Source organism: Nerophis ophidion, linkage group LG12 (assembly GCF_033978795.1).
Source record: "Nerophis ophidion isolate RoL-2023_Sa linkage group LG12, RoL_Noph_v1.0, whole genome shotgun sequence".
Taxonomy (NCBI): Eukaryota; Metazoa; Chordata; class Actinopteri; order Syngnathiformes; family Syngnathidae; genus Nerophis; species Nerophis ophidion.
Window position 1 is genome coordinate 38,620,579 of NC_084622.1, and position 15,439 is coordinate 38,636,017.

The 15,439-nt window shown below is 40.0% G+C and overlaps 1 protein-coding gene across 2 annotated transcripts in view; it reads left to right on the forward strand.

Moving 5' to 3' along the window:
- fanci (FA complementation group I) overlaps positions 1-15,439 on the forward strand; it is a 22,142-nt gene continuing 6,703 nt past the window's right edge. For both annotated transcript variants that reach the window (XM_061917539.1, XM_061917540.1), the window contains exons 1-28: positions 1-235; positions 346-415; positions 2,640-2,770; positions 3,021-3,174; positions 4,202-4,259; positions 4,431-4,472; positions 4,557-4,680; positions 4,776-4,861; positions 4,949-5,081; positions 5,171-5,248; positions 5,331-5,467; positions 7,533-7,713; positions 7,784-7,871; positions 8,029-8,159; positions 8,236-8,306; positions 8,389-8,503; positions 9,589-9,711; positions 9,872-9,940; positions 10,093-10,194; positions 11,922-12,110; positions 12,192-12,313; positions 12,387-12,548; positions 14,151-14,330; positions 14,394-14,560; positions 14,653-14,723; positions 14,786-14,902; positions 14,976-15,027; positions 15,095-15,222. In XM_061917539.1, the coding sequence (XP_061773523.1) occupies positions 155-235; positions 346-415; positions 2,640-2,770; positions 3,021-3,174; positions 4,202-4,259; positions 4,431-4,472; positions 4,557-4,680; positions 4,776-4,861; positions 4,949-5,081; positions 5,171-5,248; positions 5,331-5,467; positions 7,533-7,713; positions 7,784-7,871; positions 8,029-8,159; positions 8,236-8,306; positions 8,389-8,503; positions 9,589-9,711; positions 9,872-9,940; positions 10,093-10,194; positions 11,922-12,110; positions 12,192-12,313; positions 12,387-12,548; positions 14,151-14,330; positions 14,394-14,560; positions 14,653-14,723; positions 14,786-14,902; positions 14,976-15,027; positions 15,095-15,222 (3,162 nt within the window). In that variant the 5' untranslated portion in view covers positions 1-154. The remainder of the gene's footprint in view (positions 236-345; positions 416-2,639; positions 2,771-3,020; positions 3,175-4,201; positions 4,260-4,430; positions 4,473-4,556; positions 4,681-4,775; positions 4,862-4,948; positions 5,082-5,170; positions 5,249-5,330; positions 5,468-7,532; positions 7,714-7,783; positions 7,872-8,028; positions 8,160-8,235; positions 8,307-8,388; positions 8,504-9,588; positions 9,712-9,871; positions 9,941-10,092; positions 10,195-11,921; positions 12,111-12,191; positions 12,314-12,386; positions 12,549-14,150; positions 14,331-14,393; positions 14,561-14,652; positions 14,724-14,785; positions 14,903-14,975; positions 15,028-15,094; positions 15,223-15,439) is intronic.

Consider the following 15,439-nt stretch of genomic DNA (forward strand, 5'->3'; position numbering starts at 1 on the left):
AAAAAGCACAACAGGAAGTACTCTCTGCTGGCGGGAAATACGCTCAAGCTAATTTGCTGCTCGTACGTTGTTGAATGTCGTACTTCTCTTTCGGCGACACGGTTTGATGTAAATGTGAAAATATATACACTTTCTTTCGATCACGAAGGTTGAAATGGACGGAATAATTTCCCTGTCGGAAGGCGACAGTTCCTTGGAACTACAAAAATACTTGTCCTCCGTTGGTGAAGAGAAGGTAACTGATGTTGTTGACGGAATATGTCAGAGTATTTGTTTTCAACACTGCCACCAAACTTTGTAAATTATTTTTAAATGAGGTAAAACACTAACTTTTGTGTTTTCTAGTTGACCACGCTAATTACCAAAAGCGCATTGAAGGGCCAGATAGTTGGCGTCATTAAAGCCATATTCAAAGGTAAGGATTTCTTGTCAGATGTGTATGATGACTATTGTTTTTTAGTGGTGGGCGACACTGCTAATTATGGTATTTACTTGTACCAAGTAAATGCTGGACAGCAGTGGTTCTCAACATTTTTTCAGTGATGTACCCCCTGTGAACATTTTTTTAAATTCAAGTACCCCCTAATCAGAGCAAAGCATTTTTGGTTAAAAGAATTTGATAAAGAAGTAAAATACAGCACTATGTCATCAGTTTCTGATTCATTAAATTGTATAACAGTGCAAAATATTGCAAATTTTTAGTGGTCTTTCTTGAACTATTTGGAAAAATAGATATAAAAATAACAATAAACTTGTTGAAAAATAAACAATTGATTCAATTATAAATAAATATATCCACACATAGAAGTAATCATCAACTTAAAGTGCCCTCTTTGGGGATTGTAATAGAGATCCATCTGGATTCATGAACTTAATTCTAAACATTTCTTCACAAAAAAAGAAATCTTAAACATCGGTATTTATGGAACATGTCCACAAAAAAATCTAGCTGTCAACACTGAATATTACATTGTCGCATTTCTTTTCACAGTTTATGAACTTACATTCATATTTTGTTGAAGTATTATTCCATAAATATATTTATTAAGGATTTTTAAATTGTTGCTATTTTTAGAATATTCATTAAAAATCCCACGTGCCACTTGGCATACCTTCAAGTACCCCCAGGGGTACGTGTACCCCCATTTGAGATCCACTGCTGTACAGGGCCAGTGTGGCTGATATAGATATTTGTTCATTATGGTTATAATCAAAATACACCTAAAGGACAAAGATTTAGGCAAACCAATTAAAATAGTTTCCAATCAATCAATAGCTTTTAAGCTAACCAGGTAATAAACTCATTGAGATTAAAGGTAGGTCTTTATTGTCATTGCACAAGTACAACGAAACATTGTTTTCAGCACAAACCCGTTCAAGATTAGACAAACTCACATACAGGGTTACAGAACAGGAACGCTGATGGGTCGCCATAGGGCGCCTCGCAAAAGATGGGTAAAAGATCAACGCGGGGGGAGGATGAGTAAAAAAATGCAATCTAGACCCAGTTTGTAGTGGGAAAAAACCCATCCATCCATCCATTTTCTACCGCTTATTCCCTTTCGGGGTCGCGGGGGGCGCTGGCGCCTATCTCAGCTACAATCGGGCGGAAGGCAGGGTACACCCTGGACAAGTCGCCACCTCATCGCAGGGCCAACACAGATAGACAGTCAACATTCACACTCACATTCACACACTAGGGCCTCCATAGCAAAACACATATACATATTAAAACATCTCGAGACTTGCAACAGAGGGCAGGGAGTGGGGGCCACGGTGGAATGCTGCAGCTCTTCAGGCGCTGCCCATCCGTCCATCACCCCTAAGGGATTCGCGTCGGGTGGGGTATGTGTGGCGTATATTTTTGTGGATACGTGTGTGTGTGTGTGTGTGTGTGTGTGTGTGTGTGTGTGTGTGTGTGTGTGTGTGTGTGTGTGTGTGTGTGTGTGTGTAAGCCTGCCGCGTGTCTCTATTCTGCGGCCTTGATGTCGTGCAGTTGTTAGTCCAAAGTCATCAACAACACGTGTGTCCATGAGAGACAAGAAGGGAGTTTGTTGTGTCTTTGCTGCATTGTCCTTCGGTAGAGTCTCGAAGCCAGGGAAACAATCCAAGTTAGGATGTTTTGTATGCGAGTGCAAATAAAATTTGCTTTTCACTCTAAATTGTCCATGACTGATCCTCAAAATTCATCCTGTGGGGCAGACAGTCCGATGTTATCCGCTCCGTCACAACAACCCAAGAGAGCTCGTCAATTTCGTTGAGGCCACTTAAATATTTCCAATGTTTAGATATGGAGAGCAGTGCAAAAAGAGGCAACAAGAAAGTTAAGACAAGACAAGACAAAGAAGCAAGCAGGAGAGGAAAGGGGAGCGTCCACCCTCGATGAGTGCCAATGAGAAAAATCTAATTTCCAATACAATATAGCAATATGAACAAGACTAAAACAGATTTACATAAAAAACAAATACTTTTTATTACTAATTAATACATACTGTACACATGTTTTAATTAATATGCTTACCCCTACTTTATTCTTGTTTTGTAATAAAGATGTTATTTTCTGGACATCAATTTGACCTTAACTCATTTCAGGCAATGCTCGTTCATACAGTATATCTTCTTTTTTTTTTGTACTTTAGGCTCTCCGCCTACTTCCAATGAAGGGTCAGAACGCAGACTTCTACTTTACCAACATTGTATCCCCCTCTGTGAGTCTGGGGATGTCAACAGTGAAGTGGCAGCCGATGTCATTGGACTGCTCATGCTTGAGGTACAGAGTTTAACATTTATTATTTAGACTCTGGTGGGTCTTCAGCCAAAGGACAGCAAAACTGCTGATAAGTTAAATTATGTCGTATAATTAGTCTTAACTATTGTTTCTCTCCAGAGCTTTACACAAGCCATTTTTACAGTTCCTTTCCTTGAATGTTAACTTAGTCAATGAATGTTGTTTGACTCAGACATTATTTTTTGTACAATTTTTTCTCATTACTGTTTATAAAATTTCATCTCATACGCAGACGCACACTCTGACTGGATCCTCTCTTGCAAAATTGGGTGACCTTTTTGTGAAAGAAATCAAAGTGGGAAAAATAACCAATGGGAAGTCCTTGGAACTATTTCCGACTGTGCTAACTGCCATGACAGCCTGTGAAAAATTGTCATACGGCAAAGGTTAGTACAAACAGTTGCTGCCATTAAATTCTAAGTTAATGATTATTTGCCCCAAAATTTAGTTTTTTAGTTCAAACAATAAATATTTTGTCTTTACAGTGTATTCAATTGAATATAAGTTGAAAAGGATTTGCAAATCATTGTATTCTGTTTTTATTTACGATTTACGCAACGTCCCAACTTCACTGGTTTTGGGTTTTGTAATACTGAAATGCTGAATCAATCATTTATAAAGTTTAAAAATGAAACCATTAACATTTTATGGTTTATACTCCGCCTGCTAAAACGTTGCAGCAGATTGAAGCCGAGAAAGTGAAAGAGCCAAGCTATGCCGACAGAAATGGAGTGCTTGCCCAAAATGAACTCGAAAAAATATTTTCCCAGGCAGCTGGGCCAAACGCATAACTATCCATCAAGTGAGTCACTATGATATTGATCATGACACACACAGCACATCGTGCTTGTTAATACAACTATAGTTCATATGCTTTCGAGCTAGCTGTGTACAAACAAAACATGAAATGTCGGCTCATATTTTTTACAGCTACTGTAATATGAATGTTCATGTTTTTAATCAGTACAGATTGCAGGAAGTATTGCATTGTGTATTGCGTTACAAACTCAAAAGCCATTCAGCTGTTGACGCAGTAGCTCGCATACCATAGTATGACATTGCGAGGCGATGTGTTACGTCGCTAGAAAAATAGTTTTTTCAGTGTTCGCTGTAACAGTAACAATGTTGCTACAACTTGGTTAGTATACAAGTTACAGAACGTGCAACACAATTTTAAATATTTAAAGTTCCAGTCTGGATTTCATACATTTTTATTAGTTAAACGATTGATCAAAGCAACAGAATATAAATCAATGCTTTGTCTAATCAATTGCTCGTTGCAGCCCTAAAATTAATACTATTTTGGCTGTATTCTTTGTGAAGGCATGCTTTTTAGTAAAGCTTTTTTATCTGCTCTTATTTGACAACACAGAACTTTGCACTTAGAATGTTCTGCCGTTCTTTGAATTTCAGGTGAGCTCAGTGGTGAGGAATGCAAGAAGCAACTGATCAATAGCCTCTGCTCAAGCAGGTAACATATTGCAACACCTTTTGTTCTTGATTATGCTTAAGAAACATAAATCTTATTTTAGATTTGTTGTGCATTATGTTGGTATTAAATAACAAGCAATTTGATTCTCTTTACTGAAAATTTTTGAAGCCCATAGTTTATCAACAATAAGTGCCTGTATTCCTGATGCAGATGGGACCCACAATGCGTTACCTACTTGACTACGATGTTCAGGTCACTTTTTTCACATCACTAATGCTGTTTCATTTGCTTGAATATTATATTCGGATACATTTTTGACTGTCTGTGTCAATTCAGGGATGTACCTTTGTCGTCAGATGAGCTGCACTTTCTGGTGGAGAAAGTGCTGCGGATGTTCAGCCAGCTTGATCTGCAGGCAATCCCGCCGCTTGTTTATCAACTGCTCTTGTTATCAGCAAAGGTAAAAAGTGTGTGACAGCATGTGCACAAGACAGGAAATCTTTCTTTCTTCCCCTTGTAATATAATGATGGTATTGATCATGTTGCGCCTTGTAGGGTTGCAAAAAACAGGTCCTAGATGGAATCATCAGTTATTTTAAGGAGCAAGACATAAACCAACACGTGGAGCAGTCACATGGAGAGTGGGTATTACGAGCGTTGCAAGTGGCACGTTCAATGTTCACTACTTGAATTATCAAACTCAACTCCCATACTTTCCTTTTCCTTAGGAGTTTGGATCTGGAGGTTCAGTCCATTCCACAGGACCAATTACGGCATGTGGAGGGTACGGTTATCCTCCATATTGTCTTTGCTGTACGGCTCGACCACGAACTTGGGAGGGAATTCCTCAAAATCATTAAGGTAACGAAGGTCTCATTTGTCACTCACAGAAACTCTTAGAATCTGCTCAAACATATTATTGATTCCACTCATATTTTTCTTTGCACCAGACATCTTATGGGGACCTTTGCCCATTCAGCGTTGCCTTATTGCTCTCTGTTGCACGCATCCAGCGCTACGAAGAACAGGTCACTACACCGCTCTTTTTTTTATTGTAACTTGACATTATCCTGCAAATGTATCATCTCCCTCATTCTCTTTATCTGATAGGTGTTTGACCTCTTGAAGGGGAGCATTATCAAGAGCTTCAAAGATGAGCAGATCCTGCAGGGGTCCAAATTCTTGCAGGACCTCCTGCCTAAGCACTGTAGTGTTTCTCAGATGATTTTGGACACAGTGAAAAACAGGTATGAAAAATTACCTACTGTAAGTTTCTCTCATACAGTACTACCTCCACTTATGCGCTTATTGGTTCTATGACCGAGTTAAAAACTCAAATCAGTGTTGCTCATTGAAATTAATTTAATCTATTGTTCATCCTCTAAGAACACCACGTTTTTAACAAGTGACATGCCTTTTTGGGGCGGCGTGGCTCGGATAGTGTAGCGGTCGTGCCAGCAACTTGAGGTTTACAGGTTTGATCTCCGCTTCCACCATCCTAGTCACTGACGTTGTGTCCTTAGCAAGATACTTTACCCACTTGCTCCCAGTGCCACCCACTCTGGTTTAAATGTTACTTAGATAATGGGTTTCACTATGTGAAGCGCTTTGTCATTGGTAAAAAAGTAATTCCCTCCCCTTTTTAAAATGATAAACAAACTTTTAAATTAAAAATGTTATATGAAGTACAATTCATTATAATGTACTACAAACTACTCCAGCATTTTTATCAAGCAATTAAATAATAATGTACAGCATTTAATTTGGGGTGTCACCATGCGGTAATTGGTTTCACATTCATTTATTTGGATCTCTGGTGCTGTAGCTACAGCGGAAGCTCACTCTCAGTTTACAAAATGTAACTTCTAATTGGTCCCTTTTACACTGCACACCAAATAATTTTTTTCCTTTAAGTGACACAGCTCGAATATTTTTTGCCAGTCTAATCGCTCCAAAGTGCTTGAAATCTGAACTTCTTGCCTCAGATTCAGGCCACAGGAGTAGGTAGTCCAAATCCCATTGCAATCTGATTTATTCAAAATGAGACTTCAGTATATAGGGAAATTGGACTTGAATGTGACTCTTTCATCATCTTTGGGCTAGCCAAATCATTCGTCTTGAGCGGGGAAAGACGCAGCCCGCCAGCGGAACTAGTTACATCATCACAACATCCGCTTTCAGTGAGAAAAGTATTTTTTTCGGCGGCTAAATTTTCGATGCATCACTAGTCAACAGTACACAAATATTAGGTTCTGTGTAATATATGAAGATATATACTTTGATTCTGAAGAAATAGCGATTGTTGGAGGACCAGAATTGGCGTGTACGCTGTCCCGTATTTGCTTTTATGTTACATACATTGCGCAAGTTTTTTTTACATAAGTCACCTGAAAAATAAAGCTATCGTAGATCCATTCTGATGTCTGTGACACCTCTACTTAAGTCATAAAAAGATTGGAACACTCCCAAATATATTACACTACACAAATGAAGATAGGAGAACAAGCGTCTACAGAGCTGAAAATGTATTGTGACGTTCAGGCCGCATTGAGGCCTGTATGACTTTATACTGCAGTCTGATATAGATGACATGTTAAAAAGTGTAAAAAGTCAGCTGGAAAATCAGAATTAATGAATGTGACTAATACAGTATTTGCACTCACTGTATTTTCTAAGGTGGCAGAGGGGTTAGCGCGTCTGCCTCACAATACGAAGGTCCTGCAGTCCTGGGTTCAAATCCAGGCTCGGGATCTTTCTGTGTGGAGTTTGCATGTTCTCCCCGTGAATGCGTGGGTTCCCTCCGGGTACTCCGGCTTCCTCCCACTTCCAAAGACATGCACCTGGGGATAGGTTGATTGGCAACACTAAATTGGCCCTAGTGTGTGAATGTGAGTGTGAATGTTGTCTGTCTAACTGTGTTGGCCCTGCGATGAGGTGGCGACTTGTCCAGGGTGTACCCCGCCTTCCGCCCGATTGTAGCTGAGATAGGCGCCAGCGCCCCCCGCGACCCCGAAAGGGAATAAGCGGTAGAAAATGGATGGATGGATGGTATTTTCTATGCGGTGGCTATGGCACAAAGAAAGTGAAGGGATCAAGTTTCAAAATATAAAGACATTTCATTTGGAATAAAATCACAATGTAATGCTCATTTTTTGTAAAGATTTCCAATGAAATATACCACATTCCAAGCTGCACTGTACTGTTTTGATCCCACCATACTGTGAGCCCTCAAAGATGCCTACTGTCATCATGTCTTGGGATGCACTTGTAAAACTGGTATTCATGTTAGTTTTGCATAATTTTTTTGGACAGTGTGTTTGGATGGGATCACGTCACCCAAGGTCTGGTGCAGCTGGGCTTCTTCCTGATGGACACATTTGGACCTAAACCCGGACCATTTGGTAAAACCACAGAAGTGTCTGCTACTGTGGCCAGGACCCCCACTCAGCTGGCATGTAAATTGGGAGGTCAGGTGCTCCTGCAAGGATTTAAGGTAACATTTGGTTACCTGACCAAGACTATATATGTGTATTGTGTTTCTGTATGGTGATTTGTTCTCTTAGATGCATGAGGCAATCAGAGGTGAGATACTGGAGCAAGTTCTGAATCGACTGGTCACAAAGACCGCATCGCCTGTCAATCATTTCTTAGGTATACAACCTCTTACAATAAAAAATCCTGACAGTGACATGACATATCATATCATCTTTGTCATTAGATTGTGCTTGAAAATCTAATCTCTGTGCCGTTTTGTGAAGCCTGTTAAGTGTACCTTGACTTTAACAGACCTTTGTCTCTGTGTCATCAGACCTGTTGTGTGACATTGTGACCTCTGCTCCTATGATACTACTGGAGTCATCATCCAAGGTTACAGAGACATTTGACCACCTGTCATACCTGCCCCTGGCCACAGTGCAAGGCTTGCTGAAAGCTGTCCAGGTGTCTAAAATATACCTGCACACAGACTCACAGAAATACACACAGCTTTGTAAAATGTTTTCTCTCTGATATACAGCCTTTGCTGAAAGTCAGCATGTCCATGAAAGATGCATTGATTGTAGTCCTCCGAAAGGCCATGTTTTCCAGGTAAATAGACTGTTGAAACATGCAAGATTTGATGTAACAAAATATTATGCTCAGTTTAACATATGTTTGGACTCTTTACCAGCCAATTGGATGGACGTAAGTCTGCTGTGGCTGGTTTCTTGTTGTTATTGAAGAATTTCAAAGTGTTAGGGAGCCTGGCCACCAGCCAGTGCAGCCAGGCGATATCCTCCAGCCAGGTACGTTTACAGGTGTGCTTTCAACTTTAGGGATCATACTGGTGCTTAAAATTCTTGAAATAAAATGGATTTTAATGTTATGTACAAAGTACTGTACTTAGGGTTATCTTCAAATTGACAAAGATTCAATGTTCCAATTGGGAGGAGTCGTATTTAACTATCAACGTTAAACGTTATTGGAGGCAGGCAAGTTAAAACCTGCTGTGGCTTCCGCGTACGGAGTGTTAGTTGGGAAAATATATTGATTGCGTTCATCATGTTTTTCATAAATATCAGAACAGATCTTTGTGTGGAGACAAATAGTTTTTAGAGAGTAAGAGTAAATCTTACTTTCTTTCTGCTGTAACTTCAGCCTTCCTCAGAGCAGTCGCTGCTTTCTGGTGTGACGTTACTCGTCTAAAAAACAGCCAACTCTGTTTTGGTCTCCCACATCTCTTATATAAAACAATTTGTTTGCATACAATATTATTTTACTAATAATGTTGGGGGGATATTTCTAAATGGCAGAGGTGATTGAGGTACGTTGGGATACGCTTCTGACAGACACGGGGTGAGCCAAGCCTCAGTGCATCTGGCCAGCTAAACTCCAGTCTTCGGCCTCGATGGGACATACTGGAAATTAACCACGCTGTGGGTGCCGTAGCGCACAGCCTTTGCCTCGCCTTAGTCCGTCACTATCAATATCCTCAAATATGAATCTTTCATCCTCGCTCAACTTAATGGGGAAATTGTCGTTTTCTTGGTCTGAATAGCTGTTTTTGTTGGAGGCTCCCTTTAAAATCAATGTGAATATATGAGGAGCCCTCAACATGTGACGTCATCGCCTGCAACTTCCGGTAGAGGCAGGGCTTTTCTCCAGTTGCAAACTTTATCGTGGATGTTCCCTACTAAATCCTTTCAGCAAAAATATGGCAGTATTGCGAAATGATCAAGTACGACACATAGAATGGACCTGCTATCCCCTTTTAAATAAGAAAATCTCATTTCAGTAGGCCTTTAAGTCAGTGTAAACTTGTGTGGATGTTCAAAATAAACTCCAACTCAACCTTGAACATCCTAACTAACCTTCTTGAATCCCCGACTAGATCCAAGTGGACGTTCATTCTCGTTACAATGCTGCTGCGAATGAAGCGTTCTGTCTGGAGATCTTGAGCAGCCTCCGTCGTTGCCTTGGCCAGCAGGCTGATGTGCGCCTTATGCTCTACGAGGTGTGTACTCTTTTTTTTTTTAAAAGCCCTGTAATCATTTCAGTTCCATTTGAATAATTTCAAATATTTCATATTGCACTATGGTGGAAGTTGACTTTAGTTTAATATGTACATTTAGTTTCACCCATTTACATAAAGTATTGATTGAGATGTTATGCAGGGCTTCTATGGTGTTGTAAGTCGGAACTCCCAGCTCGCAAGCTCCATCATGCAGACACTTCTATCACAGGTATGAATGTCTTCCCATAATTAAAATCAAACAATCAAATATTATTTATATAGCCCTTGATCACAAGTGTCTAAAATGAAGTGTATATATGTTCATTATGATTTATTTATCACGCTTGAAGCATTTATACACCCGCTCTCTCCTCTCACTAGCTGAGGCGGTACTATGAACCTGAACAAGATCTCCTGCCCCCAGTGAAACTGCAGCCGTGCATCACTGCTCATGGAGAGCAAGTCCACATTCAGGAGCCTTTGGTACTATAAAGCTCTAGTGATGCTGCTTTGCTTACATCTACTAAGTACTCAATGAATAGACTGAGAGTTGGACTTAGCTATCAAATTAAATTAAATGTGTTACATGCCCTGCAATAAGTTGGCGACTTGTCCAGGGTGTGTGCCGCCTTCCACCCAATTGTAGCTAAGATAGGCACCAGCCCCCGCCGCGACCACAAAGGGGAATAAGCGGTAGAAAATGGATTGGTGTTACGTGCCAGTCAAGTTCTCTATGCTGTTTCATATGCAGCTTGGGACAAAATGCGTTCAGTAGCCAACACAGTATAGAAAGTCACAGTCAGACGGACATCCACCCATTCATTTTCTACAGCTTATCCCTCTCAGGGTCGCTGGCGGTGGGGGGCTTGAGCCTATCCCAGCTGCACTCGGGCAGAAGGCAGGAATCTTATGAAATGATTACATAAACAGTACTTCAAGGATTTTTATGCTCCGTTGTAAAGTTGAACCTCTACCACAGGTGAGTCAAACTTGTTTTTATCGAGGGCCACATCGCATTTATGGCTGCCTTCAGAGGGCCGCTTGTAACTGTGAATAATTTATGAATATAAAATAATAGGGACTCACCTCATGATATTATACAATTATTTGATTTTTATATATTGTTTGCATATACTGTATAAAAATATTTAGATTTTGCAGTAAAAAAAACTGGCCACAATTTTATCATGAAACGTGCGGTGGTTTTTACACCATTTTACTACAAATAGAAAAAATGTCACTATAGTTTTTTTACGGTAAAATTCTTGCACCTGAGCTGCAAGTTTTTTATCGTAAAAGCTATTGTCATTTTTACAGTGTACAATTTAATGGATTCATTGCTTTGAAATCATAAATCAAGAAGATATGTATTATTATTATTTTATTTAAACTAACAAAAAGTTTGAAATGTATGATGATATTATATTTGTTGCAGTATTAGATAATGTCAAAGTTGAAAAAATATGCAATTACATGTAATACCTGTATTGTTTCCGTCAAAAGGAGAGAAAAAACACATTTTGTAAGAAAATATAAAGTACTTCATTGACACATATTATTTTAAGTCTCCCGCGGGCCACTTTAGATGATGTGGTGGACCAGATCCGGGCCGGGCCTTGAGTTTGACACCTGTGCTCTGCAATGTCATACAAAATGGGTCAAATGCAGAGGACAAATTTCACCACACCTCGTGTGTGTGTGTGACAATCATTGGTACTTTAACTTTAAAATGGCACGTGTTTGGTACCACTGTACCATCCGTGAGTTAAAGTTCCCGCTAAGGCGTCCATCGACATATGTACAGTATGTATATGTAGATATGTATTGAGAAATGTATCATATGTCGAAGTCGCCGCCATGTTATGTGTGGCAAAAGTGCCTTATGTGCTGCGTAGAATAGCACCTACTAAATCTCATTAGATTTACAAGTAAGACTAAATACTTTGGTTTGTATTTGGCCATTATAACACAATTTTACGAACAGAATGTGCTGACTTTGTGCGTAACTAGCCTCCAAACAACAAGAACGTCTTTTTATAAAGTACGGTCCATTTCCTTCGGTCCATTAGTTCACGAAGCAGATTTGACATGTCCAATATGACGGACACGTTGGCATGTTGCAGCAGCGGAACAACTGGTTGAGTGAGGTGTTTATGTGTACAATACAGAGTCAGCAACCTGTTTGTATATTTATCTTTTTTACACCTCAGGGCCACCTGATGAGCTGCACTGTACATTGCCTTTTGTGGCTTAAAAATATGCGCCGTTCCACCAACACCGATGATGATGATGATGACGACGAGGATGAAGATGAGGAGGGGTACCAGTCAGAGCTTCAGACAATTCTAGAGAGCATGACAAAGCGCATGATCAAAAGTGAAATGGAGGACTTTGAACTGGTAAGTGTGCAAGCATGACATTGTGGTTTATTGTATTAGACGGGGGAAACATGATGGTAATGCAGTACTCTGTTTTGTCAGGACAAGTCAGCAGAATTTTCCAATGCTTCCAGTGTCGGGGTGAAGAATAATATATTTGCTGTTCTGGTGATGGGATTGTATGAGGTCCTCATAGAGTACAACTTTGTCAATGCTAATTACAGGTAACAGCTCTGTTGTGTGCGCGTGCATGGCATTAACATGTGGGGAATTCAAACTTTTTTATGAAATCTTCAGTAAAATTCACTTTGAGGACCTGATGGAGCTGTTTAACCGCTACTTCAAGCTGTCGGAGATCCTGAAAGAGAAATCTGGAAAGGGCCGGCTCCCTTCTAACAAGACTCCTCGAAGTTTACTTTCGATAGGCTTTATATCAACTCTCCTCACTGTGCTCTTCAGGTAAGTAAGCCATAGCACTGCTTTGGCCACTCATTGACACTCACAGAGAATAGTGTATTTTCACACAGAACACTGCATGCCGTAATAGATGGTGATTCGTAATGTAACAAAGAAATACAGATATATTTGTTTAGTTTTTTGTCTTTTTGATATGTTTTCTGACATTTGACATTAAATCAAATCAAATCAAATCAACTTTATTTATAAAGCACATTTAAAATTTACCACAGGGGTAGCCAAAGTGCTGTACAATGGGCAGGTTAAAAGATAATAGAGGACCGAGCAAACAACACAACACAAACAGTTCATGATAAAAAAACATAAAAACAGGTTCACAGCAGGTGTATAATGGGGCGCCATTGCAGGATGGATATCACTCAGTGTTAAAAGCCAAGGAATAAAAGTATGTTTTTAAGAGAGATTTAAAATCAGGAAGAGAGGAGGCTTGTCTAACACTCAGAGGTAGGTCGTTCCAGAGCTTGGGAGCAGCAGCGGCGAAAGCTCTGTCACCTCTTAGCTTCAGCCTTGTGTCAGGGACCGTCAGTAGCAGCTGATCGGCTGATCTTAGGGATCGAGGGGGGCAGTAAGGCTGAAGGAGGTCGGAGAGATATGTTGGAGCGAGATTGTTTAGACGTTTAAAAGCAAATAGAAGGAGTTTAAAATTGATTCGATACGCCACATTTTAATGCACTTTTCCTAGACAGTTAGGAAATATCTCACCGTTTCCTAAAATGCAGCATTCTTATCTAAAAATTTCATTCCAATGCTTTTGAATCCAAGAAAATTATGTAATTTGATTTACATGATGTAAGCTGACCGTTTGTTTATTACTCTCTAAACATTGATAAACAAGGTTCTTTTTTAAAAATGTTAATTTTCTAAGGAGTTGATAAAACGTCAACTAAGGTGGACAGGCTAACTAATGTATTTTTTTAGAGAAATTAATATAATAAGACTTTGTGAACACTAGGAAATGTGTTTTCAAAGTTTTTTTTTTTTCAAATAATGTGTTGATAAGTTTTACGTAAATTCTAACAACATTAATTATTTGATTTGCATCAACTATTTCCCAAATGAAAGTCACAACAATACTATAAATTGCTTTTAAAATATACCCAGCATAGTATGATGTCCAAATTCGTGGACACATGACTAATCACAATTTCCTTAAGTCATATTATAATCAATACTAATTAGTTGTTACTTGATATCCTCATGTCATGTTTACCTGCTTATTTCCTAGAATAGAAGGTATAGATATTGATATTCCTACTCTACTCTGCACTTCCCTTGGCCATCTTGTTTTTGAAGAGGGTTTTTTCTGCACTTACAACTGCTGTCCAGTGGGTGGCGATGTATGGCAAGACTTATTGACGTCCACTGTAGTGACTGCACAGTCCATGAAAAGGTTCGCTGCTAAATCTAAATCAAGTCCAAATGAAAAGTGTTTTTGACTTCACGCACATGGAATGTTTGAGTTTGAAGTATTTTAGAGGAATACCGATTCATTCTTAAGATCCAAGTTGATGTGTTGAACCAGGGAAATTACTCACACAAACACATACTGGTGGGAGGTACTTAGAATAATGTTATTGTTTTCAGAGACAGTTCTCAGAGCAGAGAGGAAGCTCTCTCTGTGCTGCGCTCCAATGGAGAATTTGTGCGTTACTCACTTTGCGCGGCCGTGCAGAAGATCCAGCAGTTGGAGGAAAGCGGAGTGGCAGACGGCCCGGACGGGCAAAGCTCAGACTTGACTTTCCGCTTCCTCTGTGAAATGACAAGGTTGGTTGACGATCCGCATTCAGAGCAACATCTGTGTGTAATGTAGTGTACTTGTTCTTACAGTGTGTTGATGTGGCGGTATACCAACGTCCCGAGCCCAGTGGAGGATGCTGGAAAGAAGGATAAGCGGTCCAGTCTGTCCCATCTGTGCCTGGAAGGTCTTCTCAGGATATTCACAACATGCCAGCAGCGCTACCCCGACAAAATGGACAAGCTTCTCTCGTCCATTGGTAGACTCACGTTTTTAAACTGAAACAAAACACACAACGAGATGGACCGTGGAACAAGTATGAAACATTTTCTAATTCTGGGCTTTTTTCAGGAAACTCAGAGGATGTTGCTGAGCCAGAAGATGGTGATGGGATGAGTTACTTTTACATCCGTCAATTTCAGGTATATCAGTTAAGTCATGTGTAGTGTCACATTCCCCTAATGATCCCTTTCTTTGTGGCCAGAGAGCATTATTTGCCCAGTTAAGTAGAGGAGACGATGACTTTAACAGCAAAGAAGCTCAGCTATTGGTCAGCATTTTGAGTGTGCTTTCACTGCAGCTTAAGCCGTCATCTCAGCAGGTACAAATATGATGAATTGCTTTTTGGGCAAACTGATGCTCGGCCTGCTAACATGTCTCCATCAAATTAATAGTTTGTTCAGATGATAACTTGGACTGTGAAAATCTGCAAGGAGACAAGCTTTGGTAAGTCAGTGCCAGCAATTTTTTATTTTTTTTTTACTTTTTTAATCAAGGGTCTCTTTATTTGTAGAGGACTCTGCTTTGTCCAAGGGGCTGCTCTCGCTTCTCTTCAGCCTGCATGTTCTCTTTAAGAGCCCCGCCAGCTTGTTGCTCGAACTCTGCCAGGACATCCACAGCCATCTCGGAGACATTGATCAGGTACATACAGGGTCCAAACTTGCTAGCTTTCAAAGCCAACTCGGTTGTCTGAAGCAGCAAATTGAAACAACATCATTGCACGGCTGTTTTGGCGTAAACATGGTCCTCAATTATTTGAACATATCACAAGCTACATAAAGCGACTATACAGGGCCGTCCCAGGCTAAATTGGCGCCTTAAGCAGAATTTTACTTTTAGGCCCCGCTGCCCCACATTA